The 15,985-nt window shown below is 38.3% G+C and overlaps 1 protein-coding gene across 2 annotated transcripts in view; it reads right to left on the minus strand.

Moving 5' to 3' along the window:
* Nucleotides 1-1,809: 1,809 nt before the first annotated feature.
* Nucleotides 1,810-15,985, minus strand: part of LOC140160644 (rab proteins geranylgeranyltransferase component A 2-like) — a 58,946-nt gene continuing 44,770 nt past the window's right edge. Inside the window, exons 15-18 of one of the 2 annotated variants that reach the window (XM_072183906.1) lie at nt 6,343-6,432; nt 5,371-5,540; nt 3,812-3,928; nt 1,810-2,508 (exon numbers count right to left, since the gene is read on the minus strand). In XM_072183906.1, coding sequence (XP_072040007.1) covers nt 2,293-2,508; nt 3,812-3,928; nt 5,371-5,540; nt 6,343-6,432 — 593 coding nt within the window. In that variant the 3' untranslated portion in view covers nt 1,810-2,292. The remainder of the gene's footprint in view (nt 2,509-3,811; nt 3,929-5,370; nt 5,541-6,342; nt 6,433-15,985) is intronic. The other variant, XM_072183905.1, reaches the window with a different exon arrangement.

Raw genomic sequence — 15,985 nt, forward strand, 5'->3', positions numbered from 1 at the left:
TTCATATGCCATGTGTATTAAAAAGTATGCAGTGGGCTTTACAGAAATTGATAGTTTAAAGTGTTACAGCTCACTTAAGTCATATGGAGTGGATCTCAAGTTACATTTACATGGAAACAGTTCATATGCCATGTGCATCACCATTTCAATTCCACACATACCCCTACCTGTGTCTACCAGCGGCGAACTTGGCTATTCGAAGGTTAAGCTATTCGAAGGTTCGCTATTCGAAGGTTCACTATTCGAAAATTAAAAAGGTTCTCTATTACGAAGGTTCTCTATTCCAAAAACAGAAAAGGTTCTCTATTCCGAATATGAAAAAAGGTTCTCTATTCCGAATATGAAAAAAGGTTCTCTAGTCGAATATGAAAAAATGGGTTCTCTATTCCGAAAACGAAAGAAGGTTCTTTATTCCGATATAAGTCACCGTGTTCTCTACTCCGAAAATGAAAGAGGTTAGCCATGATGTTACGAATTCCACTGCATATAACATATTCGGAATAGAGAACCTTTTTTTCATATTCGGAGTAGAGAACACGGTGACTTGTTTCGAATAAAGAACCTTTATTCGCTTTTCGAATAGAACCCATATTTGAATATTCGGAATAGAGAACCTTTTTCATATTCGAATAGAGAACCTTTCTGTTTTCGGAATAGAGAACCTGTTTGTGTTTTGGGAATTTTCGAATAGAGAAACTTCGAAAAGAGAACCGTTTTTTGAATAGCAAACCTTTAATTACATTCGAATAGCGAATGGTAAAATTACGTTGAAAAGCGAACCTTCGAATAGCGAATCTTGAATGGCGGACCTTGAATAGCGAGAGGACCCCCTACCCGCACACCCCAACACTGTGTATTGCTATCAAAACGAGGACCTCTGAATCGACGTTTAATTGGCAAAATGAGGACTAAAATTGTTTTTAATCTAGTGCAGTCAGTGACATCAATATGCATTTCATTGGTTGCATCTTCAAATTATGAGTGTTCACTTAAGACATGTCGGAGCAGAGCAAGACCTAGTGGTGTTTGCACTCATATATTGAGATATAAAGCTGGCACACAAGAGGAATGGCATGGGTTCTGTAAAGGAGACCCCTGGGCTTGATATAAGGGTGTCATTTCTGCCACATGTGCATGATTTTTCTTGGGGGAAGAAAATGCTCAAAACTTTTGTTTGGATATTATTATTGCTTGTAACTCGAGAACTGCAACACCTATTACCAAGGGGTTGACAGTGATTCGCCGATTCTCCAAATTTGGCCAAATTTGCACGCTACGGTATGCTATACAGAAGCTGCCGCGAACCACAAATTTGGTACCAGCATGGGCGCCGCCATCTTGGAAAAAGGGGTGCTGGCGACCGTCGACTTGACGGTCGCCAGCACCCCAACGCGCTAGCACCATGACTACGCGTAACAATAGCACGCTTTCCAACTGTCAATCATTCGGGTCAATCACCTCGAGCTTGACAACGATATCTGAATAGACTATCGCCAAGTCTTACGTGTATGCGCGAAATTAGGTTAATTTTCGTGATTGAAACAGTATTTTTCTTTTATAAATCTTGGCCCGGATAGCGGGATTGTTGGTTGATTTAATGTATTTGATAAATTCAGTTCATGGATGCGCTAAAAAATGTAATTAAAAGTATTAAAAAAGCTGTTCAACATTTGAAAAAACTGCAGGATTGAAAAAGTCTAACCGTGGATGCAGCAAGCTGCGATTTTATGGGTAATTTTCATGACTTGAACGCGGAGCACGGGCGCGATGCAGCCGGTAGAAATCGCGGTAGTGTTCCAGGCCTCACGCGATGGCAAGGTAATGGCGGCTTCCCTAGTTGTATTACTTTTTATCTCAAGTGTCACTTCCCAATCTTTATTTATTCCCTGCTATTACAATATATAAATTGGCTTCTGTGACTCATTTCCTATAAGATTGTATGCAGCAGCTTTTTTTTTCAGTTAAATGACTAAAACTGGTAAATATGGCTCTGCCATCCCACTTGCCTATTAACCTAATAACCAGGATTCTGGTTGTCATTGCTGGGAGTTTCAAAGCCAAACTAAAAGTAACACAGTTGCAAACCATTAGGCGTTGTGCAATAATTATGAGCCCTGGTGGGAGGGTAAAATTAGGGGGGAGGGTAAGAAATTGTTGCAACGCCATTTGGAAATTCTACCCAACCCCGGGGCTCATAATTATTGCAAAGCATGGATGCAACACAAATCAGCCACCTCAATGCATTGACATCACTGAAGACACTAGGCTAAAAAGCACAATAATTATACAATGTTATGTCTCATTCTGACTGTTTTCTGTAGTATTTTTACTTGTCTCTTCTTCTTCTTTAATGGATTGAGGAAGCTCTGTTGATGATGGTGTGGTTTCTTCTGCAGGCGTTTCCTCTGGTGAAGGTTTGTTTTCTTGATTTTCATCATCTTTGTTTTCAGATTCAGGTTTGTCTTCAGCAGGATTCTGGTTATCATTGCTGGGAGTTTCAAAGCCAACCTAAAAGTAACAAAGTTGTAAACCATTATTAGAACCTAATATATGATAGTGGAGGCAGTGATTCAATTATGTTCAAACTTGGTAGTCTTTGAGCATCATCATTCACATATGTGATCCGTTACAGCGAAAGGTACATGATGTCAGCTGGTGCATGTGTCTCTTTTTCCATATTGTTGGCAGAAAATATCAAACAATAATGACAATCTGAAGTGGCGGTCATTTCAAATTATCTCCAAGTCAAAGAGGTTCACTGATAAGGAATGTCCTCTAGCTCATTGTTAGTGGGTGGCTAATGCAAACCTATACAAATACAATGCTTTTGTAACCCACCACTTGAACAGGGATTAGCCATAGCAAACAAAGACTGGAGCTGTATAGAGGCACTGCATGCTTTTATCGATTGGCTCCAAACAAAGGATTTGAACCTGTGTCCTTCACCGTAATCATGGCGCAGTGCAGTCCATTCAATCAAATGTTGTCATCAACCTATTTGATCGTAGTGCATTTGTTATGTGTGTGAGACGAATCACGCTTTTGATGAATACATTTGAGTAGTCCAACATATTTACGGGATGATACGTCATATGCACAACCTCTATAACAAACAGTTCTATAGACAGGTACAAGCTTCCTCTACAACAATAGGATTAATGATTGGTTTAGAATGCATTGGGCTATTCCATTTAAAATCCACACTACCCCTGTGGAAGATTTTGGAAATATCTTTCACAGGGGGAGTATGAATTTCAAATGGAATTAACACATTTGGAGCTCCATTTGAATTTCATACACCCTCTGAGAAAGATTCAACCTGAATCTTCCCCTGAGGGAGAGTAAGTTGCAAATGGAGCTGCTAAATGTGTTCATTCCAATTGAAATTCATACTCCCCCTGTGGCAGATATTTCCAAAATCTTCCACAGGGGTAGTGTGGATTTTAAATGGAATAGCCCATTTGGACAGGCAAAATGAGACATATGTAGCGCCCAACTTAAGGTACATTTTGCTGTAACAGGTCACATATAGTTATATATGTAGTTTGAGTGAACACAAAAAAGTGCTTCTTTCTGAAAGTGCTACAGATTCCATTACATGAAACATGCACATATCTAACTACCTGTCAACTGTTTAATAAAGTATGTACTTATCATCCTGATTTTAACATACTGACAAATACCAAATACACATGAATGCCTTTGCACTGATAAAATGAAAATGTCGCCTCTCCAGTCAGTTTAGTACAAAGGGATGGTTTACAGACATCTGTGGTTTGTCAATATGAGAAAACCACAACTGCATGTGTACCTCTTTGTGTTCTCCTGGGTTATCTCTGGATGGGTCTTCAAAGATGATGTCCTCAGGATCCGGGGCAGGTGGTAGGAACTCCTCTCCTGGGCAAATCCTCTCAAACAGATGACGAGCCTAATGAAGGATGCAAATTAGATGAAGGTTTATGACAGATATGAGAAGTTTTGGGTTTGTTAATATCTTTATATGGAAGATATCAATTTTTCTCGATTTGAGATATAGGCTAATATAACTCGTCAAATATAAAGAACATAATAAGAAAATATGTGCTGTTTTTGATCATAGTTTTAAAGATATACATTGGATTTTTTAAAGCAGGGTGCAATTTATAGCTACAATTATAGGGCAGATATTGGTGACCTTAATGCAAAAAGTTTGAAATAATATATATATCGCATTTTGCATCCGTACTCTTCTAGCACTTGATCAGTGCCAAGGTGACAAGCCCTCTCTGGCACTACAAATTTCCCCCAGTTGTGCGTGGCTTGATGGGCGCTTCACTGTCACGCCCGGCCGAGTGATTTCTGATGATGGTGTGTCCCTTCACTCTTGTGACACCTCCCCTGGATCTCACCTGTGCTACAGCGTGTTCAAACCCTACTGAATATCGTCGCCCAGCTGTAACCAATGTGTTGATAGGTAATCCCTCAGTTAGTATCTCACCTGTGCTACAGCGTGTTCAAACCCTACTGAATCTCCCGGCCCAGCTGTAACCAATGCATTGGTAGGTAATCCCTCAGTTAGTATCTCACCTGTGCTACAGCGTGTTCAAACCCTACTGAATCTCCTGGCCCAGCTGTTAACCATTGCATTGATATGTAATCCCTCAGTTAGTATCTCACCTGTGCTACAGCGTGTTCAAACCCTACTGAATCTCCTGGCCCAGCTGTAACCAATGCGTTGATAGGTAATCCCTCAGTTAGTATCTCACCTGAGTTACAGCGTGTTCAAACCCTACTGAATCTCCCGGCCCAGCTGTAACCAATTCGCTGATAGGTAATCCCTCAGTTAGTATCTCACCTGAGTTACAGTATGTTCAAACCCCACTGAATCCCCTGGCCCAGCTGTAACCAATGCATTTATAGGTAATCCCTCAGTTAGTATCTCACCTGTGCTACAGCGTGTTCAAACCCTACTGAATCTCCTGGCCCAGCTGTTAACCATTGCATTGATATGTAATCCCTCAGTTAGTATCTCACCTGTGCTACAGCGTGTTCAAACCCTACTGAATCTCCTGGCCCAGCTGTAACCAATGCGTTGATAGGTAATCCCTCAGTTAGTATCTCACCTGAGTTACAGCGTGTTCAAACCCTACTGAATCTCCCGGCCCAGCTGTAACCAATGTCGCTGATAGGTAATCCCTCAGTTAGTATCTCACCTGAGTTACAGTATGTTCAAACCCTACTGAATCCCCTGGCCCAGCTGTAACCAATGCATTTATAGGTAATCCCTCAGTTAGTATCTCACCTGAGTTACAGTATGTTCAAACCCTACTGAATCTCCCGGCCCAGCTGTAACCATTGCATTGATAGGTAATCCCTCAGTTAGTATCTCACCTGAGTTACAGCGTGTTCAAACCCTACTGAATCCCCTGGCCCAGCTGTGACCATCGCGTTGGTAGGCAATCCCTCAGTTAGTATAGCATCATCACAATCTGAGGCATCCAGCTGGTTGAAGAATAATGACCATAACACCTTGGGTTTCTCTGAGTCGAGATCTTCTTCATCTGTTGTAGGAATAAACACATCAAACATTACAGATCGTTTGGCTCATTCAAGTAACCATAATACTGTATACTATGGTATTTACTGTTATATGCAAATTTGGCAATTCTGAGCAGTTCTAAGGTTTGAATATTGGCAATTTCAAAAACCAACATATTAAAACCTGTCGGTCCAAATTATTTTTGCTGGCTCTGAAATTAATTGTGAAAATCACAAAATAAAAATGGCGTTTAATATTCCTGCTATACAGAAGGTCAATGAAAGTAAATTCAATATACAGTCCCATCTCCTTTATTCAGATCTCTCTGTTATCAGGCCTAATGATCTTCAAAGGAAAAATGTGACACAATCTGGTCCATGGAGGCCAATGGAGGCATTTTTGAAAATTGATTTACTATAATTATTACCTTTATATAAACATTAGCCCTAACTGAACACAAGGTTTTTTGCTATCGGAAGGAAAGAAGAAATGAAAAGGAGAGAAGATGAAGAAAGAAGTGACTTGGCACCCCCGGGATTTGAGCCTCGGACCCCTCACATGCCGCGCAGAAGATCCCCAGCATGTAGCCACACAGGTGACATTGGCCCGGCCAACGATTCCCTGGGCATAGGCTGATTGCGTCATCAAGTCACGTGCAATGCATGCACAAGCAGTGGTTTTCATAGTGAGATTCAGAGAGATCTGGTTCAGTAAGGGTTAGGCTATCATATATTGAAACACCAAAGCTCTTGCACACTTGATTGTAAAGTTTTGTGATTTGTTTTCTGTACACTTGTACAGGACTAGATAAGCTAATCCCTTACCTTGAGTGAGTGGCTGGAATAGTTGTTGTATAGCATACTGGAGATCTTCATTTGCACTTTGTCTTCCTTTACAAGTCAAATGAACTAAAACTGTAGAAAGTGAAAGAAAAGAAACAAAATCTCTTTGTCAAATGCAGTCATTGACATTTTAGTGAATTTCAACATGTACATTTATAACCTTCTTCACATGAGTGTGGACAGCAGACTACAAGTTTCAATTTTTTTAAATTCAAAAGTTCAGTATTGTACATTATCATGACCATATTTGGAATCAGCATGAAAAATGCATGGAAATGAGTACAAACAAGCCTAGTATTGGGTCAGTGGTTTTTAAGATACTTCTTGATATTTTGAGAAAATATTTCAAAACTTGGACTTTTTATGTTGAATCCTATGACTAGCATGCAGAGCATTAAATTGTGAGGATTGGGCCATAGGGTTTGAAATCTATGGACCCTCATGATTGTCACAGGCCCACACTCAAATTGTAATATGTGACCCGGCAGCACAAATGAGCCGTAAATTCCCTAAATTGTATTCCGAGTTACGGTGTAAAATGTGTACGAAGGTCGTATTCATCGGTAACTTAAGCTGGCCCGACATCTGTCTCATTTTGATAGTCAAAAACTAATCAATAATCCTATGTTGAAGTGGATAATAAGCTTCTACCTTAGATGGCTATATAACTTTTAATAGCTCTGGTCTTTGTTTGCTTTTGCTAAATCCTGTTCAAGTGGTGGGTTACCAGGCATTGTATTTTGTACAGGTATGCATAACCAACAATTAACAATGAGAGAACTTTCTTAAACCTCGTTGACTTGGGGATGATTTGAAATGACCGCCAATTATGACTGTTTGATATTTATTGCCAGCAATGTGGAAAAAGAGACACGTGTAAAAACGTAAAAAGCTATAATTTTGTTGAAGGAGCAAAGTTTAACAAACCATAACCCCGCTTCTGGATATCGTTTGAAGTCAAATGATATACCATTTTTAAGTCTATGATGTTTATTTTTAAACACGAAATAAAACAAAATTGACCGGGGAGGAATTTACGACTCATTACGCCGTGGACGGTCACATATTGTGATGTTACACTGGTCGGTATTTTGTGACACTTCGAATTTCAAGTTACTTTAAATTATTCACAAGAACAAACAGAGACTAGCTGCCATAGGAGCTTAAACTCCCATCGTCAAACACATATGCACCGGAGTCTCGTGTCTTACTGACTGAGCTAACTTGACTTCTCACATAGAGCCTGTCTCTCCCAAATGAAAACACCAAACAGTAATTTATTGCTCAGCAAATATAGACCAGCAACAAATGATCAGACAGACCAGTCTATACTATCAAATATTTACAAGTAATTTATTGAATAATATAATAATAATAAAAAAACCATTCAGTTTCCTTTCTCAATAATAATATAATAATGTTGTACAGGAAAACCAGTTACTTACACTTACACTGATATTTTATGATTTCACACCACCAAATAGAATTATATGGTTGTGCGCCCTTAATTTCACTTCTCAGAAAAACCCATTGATTCTGAATTTAAGCAATTTAGCCAAATTTGGATTGGTCATGATTAGTAATATTATTTCCTGCAAGTGTACCACAGATGGGAGAGATCGAATAACTTTTAATGATTTTAAGCAGCCTTTTCTTTACAGAAAAACTGGCATGGTTTTGCCTGTAAAATAGGCAATTCCTGGGCATCGTAGACTTTGAGGACCAGTCGTAAAAAAATAATGAAGGTCAACCTATATTTTTTCCCATCCAGAGGGATCAGGCAAGGGCTGATTTCAACCATCATAGCTGTCGCTTAAAACTGAGTCGCTCCTGTGAAGAAAAAATGATGTTTTCTTAAGGCAAATTTAGCACATATCTCTATTATATGGGACTCTGATTTGGTGGTGTGAGATCTTATAGCTACTATACAGTTAAGGGATCTAACATGAGCGTTTATTGCGTTTTGATAGTATTTTTTGTGGCACATGAGAGCACCTCAGACCTATCGAATTGTATTCTGAATACTGAAGCATGTCTTTCTGATATCAAATAATTTTCATTTTTGAAAATCACAATATAATACAAATTTTATGACAAATTATAAAAATTTGATATTTTTCGATTTTTTGACATATAACAGTCCTCGAAGTAAATTATATAAATCTAATGATATATTCTTAAAGTGTATGTAGCTGGGAGGAAAAGCCGACGGTCAATTGAAAATTTTGACCTTTCTTATTGAAGATATTAATTTTTTCCCAAAAAAGACCTAATTTTTTTTGGTGTTTTGGGAAAAAAATCCATATCTTCAATACGAAAGGTCAAAATTTTCAATTGATCGTCGGGTTTTCAACCCACCTACATACACTTTAAGTATAAATCATCAGATTTATAAAGTTTACTTCAAGTACTGTTAAATATCAAAAATATCAATTTTTAATGATTTGCCATAAAATGTGTATTAAATTGCAATTTCAAAAATTCAAAATTATTTGATATCAGAATGACATTCTTCATATTCAGAATGCAATTCGATATGTCCGATGTGCTCTAATGTCCCAAAATAAATACTGTCCAAACGTTCATACCCCAGCCCTTAAGTTAAGTATACACCAGCAAAAACCAAAGAAATGTCAAAGTCCAAACATACTTTTGCTTCCAATATTCCAATCTCAAAATTATTCAAAGTTAATACAGGGTGTCCCCCAAAAAAGAGAACCCTCATTAAGCCCTCTTTTCTCCAATTTCTGAAAAGTTGATCAAATGTATTTTGATATGTAAAGAAACCTTTAGCTTTAATAAACCAAAACAATAATTTCCATCGGCTCACAATTTTTGAAGATATGCCCTTTTTAAGAAAATGTACCTGTTTTTCATTCTGTCCACGGATATTTAAGCATTTCAGTACTGTTTTCCTAATATTTTTTACAGCGTTTTATTTATAAAGCGCCACATGATTGTGTGCTAAAAATTGCGTGCCCCCCCTCGGCTTGCCAAATACTTGCCCCCTTTCGTCTCACCAAAAATATAAAATAAATCGAAATAGGTAACTTTGCCACACATTTTGGTTTTAAAAGGTAACTGAACAAACTATTAAAGAGATACAAATGTACTTAGAACTTCAGAAAAGATGAAAAATTATGTTTTTATTGTGGCGGCATCTGCTTTATTTATATAAGGATCACTTTTTGTCAGCACATCTGCACATGTTCAATGTCCAGCTCATATTCATTGTCAGCGCATGATAGACTCTTCTACACTATCCAGCTCTTACACAAAGTTCCAAGCTAACAGTGTCCTCAGTTTTATGATTGAGTGGCGCCTCTCTTAATTTAGTATTCTCAGCTCATAGGCCTTTGTATATAAAGCTAGGTTTCACTAGTATGTGGTTTTATTGGGGGTAGAAATAGATATTATAGTCTTTGTTATCATTTTGTGAAAATTTTGGCACCATAATGAATTTTTTGTCAAAAATGGAGAAAAGGCAGTGTTGCGCTGAGTTTTCCATAATACTGTTCTTGTTGTTTTTACATCAAACAAAAACAAAATCAATAGACAAACAAACCAAAATACAGGATTTTCCAAAATTAAAATTACTTTAAATTACAGTTTCTACTTTAATTCAAATAAATTGATACATGAAGCATTACATTCAGCTATGTTTTGTCTACTGAAAACAAGTGTTACCCTGACTACAAAATGCACATTTAGTGAAGTCACACAACATGACCAACAAAACTATAAAGAAATAATGTGGCGTGACATAAATAGACTATTGAATTAAGTTTGTAGTTCGACTCCTGAACTCAGGAAACTCCTTGTTTCTCATATACATTGTAAACCACAATTGTGTTTTTTATTCTTATTAAGACATAGTCAGAATCACAAACAACTTTTGTTTGAATGAAACTGTTTCTTACTGCATGGCATATGTGCATGTGATTTCATTCTGTTATCATAGATATAAGGAAATAAATCGCAAATGTTGAATGTGGGCTAAAACATACCTAGCCTCAGTAACAACTAAATCAGAACAACACTCACTCTGAGAACTTCATCTTACGTATTAAGTTTGAATTCAACTGTTTATTGCTGTATGGATGATTAGCAATACATCATCATGAAGGAGAGACGTATTTTCTACTATAGTCTACAATTCCTTTTAGGAATTACTAGTCTGCAAGTTGTTCAAAGTGCAGAAATCAGCGCAAACCTGATTTGTTCTATGGACACTGATTCATGCAGTGCAAATGCTCAAATTTCTGAAATTGGTGAGACATTATCGCTTGATACTTCCTCATCCTGTGGTGCCTGTGTACTCAAACTGAACACTACAAGCCAACATGGAATCTACTTGGATGTCAAGTCACTTACAAACTGGAAACAATATCATCAGTTCTACATCCCATACGCGGGCAGAAAAATGATCAGTTTCACAGGAACCACTACCCCATGTAGCGCACTGTTTCCGACAAATGACCTAGAAATCCATTTCAAGATGGACGCTAAAATTGTGATTCAAACAGAATATTTAAGCTCTGAAGACCAATGCTCCGACATCAACACCAGTGCATGTAATATTACCACGGATTGTGATGGGTTACTTATTTCAGACAATGTGTGGGATGTGTTATACCGACAACGAAATACAACGTTTGAAACTGACTACTTTCATGATGATTTTTTAAAGTATGTTGGAGCTATTGATGTTAAGGGTGATTTACCTCTATGTCCAACTCACTGTGTCTGTAGTCTTCAATACCAACAATTTGTACATCAATGTAAAGAAAAAAAGACTTTGACATTGCTACTGCACCCATACTTTCAACCTGTACTGTTGCAGCACCCAGAATTTTCACCCCCAGGTTATAATCAAGCACTCATCAAAGTTTTGGATGCATCGAACCGGCAACTTGAAATCATAGATGTGAGATCATTTCAAGATTTGAATTATATAAATCGGCTCATTTTGAACAAGAATCTACTGACACGTATTGAATCTGGAACGTTTGGTTGGTTTGAGTTACATATCCTACAATTAGCGGACAACAAGCTCACTGAATTGCAATCCGACCTTTTCAATGGTCTAGTTTTATTGCTATTTGTGGATCTCCATGGCAACCAACTTACTAGTCTGCATCCAAATCTATTCAGCCATCAGCGCCTCGCTCTTGTTGGGTTAGAATTAAGCCGGAATAATATAGGGGATCTATCTCCTGAGACCTTTAAAGGTCTTGGCATGTTGCGCGTTCTCATTCTGGACAAAAATAACATCACTGTAATTCAGCAGGAAATGTTACAGGATTTAAAAGTACTTGATTGGCTGTATATAGATGATAACAAGCTCACTACGATCTTACCGGACACATTTACCGTACTCCGATTAAACAGATTACACCTTAGTGGTAACAGACTGAAGACAATTGATCCTGATATGTTCAAAGGAGCGGAGAGATTGTTAGAACTTACGCTTTCTAGAAATGAAATCACTACTCTGTTACCAGGTGTGTTTCGGCGCACACCAGATTTGCGGTATTTGTCTTTGGACTATAATCACCTTGAACAGATGGATCTCCAACCCTTTACCAGTCTTCAAAAATTGTTTGCATTCAACGTATCTGGAAATCGCATTGAATTTCTTCAATATGGTTTACAGAAATCAATTCATATGGATTCAAATAACAATACTCTATACAATGATACACGTATATTTCCCAGACTGAAGGTGTTCCAAGTAAACAACAATAATATTAAAAGGATTGATAAAAACATTTTTTTAGAAATGCCAATAATTAAGGCTATAGATTTAACAGGAAATCCATTAACAAGAGTAGATAAGAGTACATTTAAGCCACTTGATAGAAATGATACATATGTATTAGTAGATGAACCAGGTACATGTTGTTTTATAGAAACAGCCCAATGCAGAGCCCAAAACCCCAGAGAGCCATATCTAACTTGTCTGCGTCTTCTGCCTTTTACTTCAGTCAGAGCTTTCATGTGGATTTTTGGCCTTTTTGCTTTTGTGGGAAATTTGTCTGTGTTGCTATGGCGATGTGTTAAGCATGGCAGAGAAAACATCATCCAAGTCCTCTTAATTGAGAACCTTGCTGCTTCTGACTTGCTAATGGGTATGTACATGTTGATTATTGCATCTGCAGATGCTTACTATCGACAGTATTTTCCATCCGAGTCTGATAACTGGAGAAATGGACCCATCTGCAAGTTGGCAGGGACACTCTCTGTGTTGTCCAGTGAAGCTTCTGTATTCTTCATCACTCTCATCAGCATTGACAGATTCTTAGCCATCAAGTATCCCAAGGGAAAACAGAGACTCACCAAGAAATCAGCCAGGATAACTCTCATCTGTCTTTGGTGTCTTGCTATTATTCTCAGTATCATTCCCACCAGTCTTAGTGGTGTGAATCCTGACTTCTATGATGTCTCCGAGGTCTGCATTGGCTTGCCATTTGTCAGGGCTCCCGTACTTCTAAAAAAAACTCTTGTAGCTACAATATTCGATTTTGACTATAGTGATGCTTTCTCTGTTGGCAAAGATGGCATGTTAGAAGAAGAATACATCTACCCTGTAACTGGAGATGAACCAGGCCTCTACTTCTCTATTGTTCTTTTCTTAGGCATAAATCTCTTATGTTTCCTTATCATAGCCATCAGCTACATTTGTATTTTTGTCCTCTACAAGCAATCAAGCAGAAGAACAAGCACATCTCAGACTGACAGAGACATAGCTTTGGCCATCAGAATGGGAGCTATCGTTCTAACAGACTTCATGTGCTGGGTACCGATCGTGGTGATCGGGATCTTGGTCCAGTCAGCCACTGTGACAATATCCCCTGTGGTTTATGTCTATATTGTGGTGTTTATTCTACCTATCAATGCAGCAGCCAATCCATATATTTACACCATAGCAATTATAATATCAGATTACAGAGCTAGGCCTAAAGTGAAGAAAGATAAAGAATTGAGTGTAAGAAAGAATGAAGAAGATAGTGAGTCGGGTGTGAGAAAGAATGAAGAAGATAGTGAGTTGGGTGTGAGAAAGAATGAAGAGGATAGTGAGTTGGGTGTGAGAAAGAATGAAGAGGATAGTGAGTTGGTTGTGAGAAAGAATGAAGAAGATAGTGAGTCGGGTGTGAGAAAGACTGAAGAGGATAGTGAGTTGGGTGTGAGAAAGAATGAAGAAGATAGTGAGTTGGGTGTGATGAAGAATGAAGAGGATAGTGAGTTGGTTGTGAGAAAGAATGAAGAAGATAGTGAGTTGACTGTGAGAAAGACTGAAGAGGATAGTGAGTTGGGTGTGAGAAAGAATGAAGAAGATAGTGAGTTGGGTGTGAGAAAGAATGAAGAAGATAGTGAGTTGGGTGTGAGAAAGAATGAAGAGGATAGTGAGTTGGTTGTGAGAAAGAATGAAGAAGATAGTGAGTTGGGTGTGAGAAAGACTGAAGAGGATAGTGAGTTGGGTGTGAGAAAGAATGAAGAAGATAGTGAGTTGGGTGTGAGAAAGAATGAAGAGGATAGTGAGTTGGTTGTGAGAAAGAATGAAGAAGATAGTGAGTTGGGTGTGAGAAAGACTGAAGAGGATAGTGAGTTGGGTGTGAGAAAGAATGAAGAAGATAGTGAGTTGGGTGTGAGAAAGAATGAAGAGGATAGTGAGTTGGTTGTGAGAAAGAATGAAGAAGATAGTGAGTTGGGTGTGAGAAAGAATGAAGAAGATATTGAGTTGGGTGTGAGAAAGAATGAAGAAGATAGTTGGTTGTGAATGAAGAAGATAGTGAGTTTGGTGTTAGAAAGAATGAAGAAGAAAGTGAGTTGAGTGTGAGAAAGAATGAGAATGAAGAAGATAGTGAGTTGGGTGTGAGAAAGACTGAAGAGGATAGTGAGTTGGTTGTGAGAAAGAATGAAGAAGATAGTGAACTGGGTGTGAGAAAGAATGAAGAGGATAGTGAGTTGAAAGAATGAAAAAGATAGTGAGTTGGGTGTGGGAAAGAATGAAGAGGATAGTGAATTGGGTGTGAGAAAGAATGAAGAAAAAAGTGAGTTGAGTGTGAGAAAGAATGAAAAAGATAGTGAGTTGAGTGTGAGAAAGAATGAAAAAGATAGTGAGTTGAGTGTGAGAAAGAATGAAGAGGATGGTGACTTGGGTGTGAGAAAGAATGAAAAAGATAGTGAGTTGGGTATGAGAAAGAATGAAGAAGACAGTGAGTTGGTTGTGAGAAAGAATGAAGAAGATACTGAATTGGGTGTGAGAAAGAATGAAGCAGATAGTGAGTTGGGTGTGAGAAAGAATGAAGACAGTGAGTTGGGTGTGAGAAAGAATGAAGCAGATAGTGAGTTGGGTGTGAGAAAGAATGAAGACAGTGAGTTGGGTATGAGAAAGAATGAAGAAGATAGTGAGTTGGGTATGAGAAAGAATTAAGAGGATAGTGAGTTGGGTGTGAGAAAGAATGAAGAAAAAGGTGAGTTGAGTGTGAGAAAGAATGAAGAAGATAGTGAGTTGGGTGTGAGAAAGAATGAAGACAGTGAGTTGGGTGTGAGAAAGAATGAAGCAGATAGTGAATTGGGTGTGAGAAAGAATGAAGACAGTGAGTTGGGTGTGAGAAAGAATGAAGCACATAGTGAGTTGGATGTGAGAAAGAATGAAGACAGTGAGTTGGGTGTGAGAAAGAATGAAGAAGATACTGAATTGGGTGTGAGAAAGAATGAAGCAGATAGTGAGTTGGGTGTGAGAAAGAATGAAGACAGTGAGTTGGGTGTGAGAAAGAATGAAGCAGATAGTGAGTTGGGTGTGAGAAAGAATGAAGACAGTGAGTTGGGTATGAGAAAGAATGAAGAAGATAGTGAGTTGGGTATGAGAAAGAATTAAGAGGATAGTGAGTTGGGTGTGAGAAAGAATGAAGAAAAAGGTGAGTTGAGTGTGAGAAAGAATGAAGAAGATAGTGAGTTGGGTGTGAGAAAGAATGAAGACAGTGAGTTGGGTGTGAGAAAGAATGAAGCAGATAGTGAATTGGGTGTGAGAAAGAATGAAGACAGTGAGTTGGGTGTGAGAAAGAATGAAGAAGATAGTGAGTTGGGTATGAGAAAGAATTAAGAGGATAGTGAGTTGGGTGTGAGAAAGAATGAAGAAAAAAGTGAGTTGGGTGTGAGAAAGAATGAAGAAGATAGTGAGTTGGGTATGAGAAAGAATTAAGAGGATAGTGAGTTGGGTGTGAGAAAGAATGAAGAAGATAGTGAGTTGGGTGTGAGAAAGGAAACTTACATCGGGCCATCAAATACAGTAAAGACACTAAGTAGTACAACATCATCCCATCAGCCAAACAGCTCAGAAGCACATGTGGAGCACCAATGTTCAGAAGTTAAAGAAGCAACTAAACAAGCTCCTGACAAATAGTTAATCTTCACAATGCTTGAAATGCTGGCCAACAGCTAGTAAGGTAAAATTTTGGATATAGTATGATTCAGTAATTTGACATACAATGTGTTGCTGCCACTGCTGTTGTTTTTCACTTCAATTGACTTCAACTTGTCTGAAACTTTCTCAACTGGGCTAGTCAGGTATTTTTTCTTATGATGATACTTTCCTGCCTTGCTCCATCAGCCCACAATT

The sequence above is a fragment of the Amphiura filiformis genome, chromosome 9 (genome assembly GCF_039555335.1).
Source record: "Amphiura filiformis chromosome 9, Afil_fr2py, whole genome shotgun sequence".
NCBI classification, from domain to species: domain Eukaryota; kingdom Metazoa; phylum Echinodermata; class Ophiuroidea; order Amphilepidida; family Amphiuridae; genus Amphiura; species Amphiura filiformis.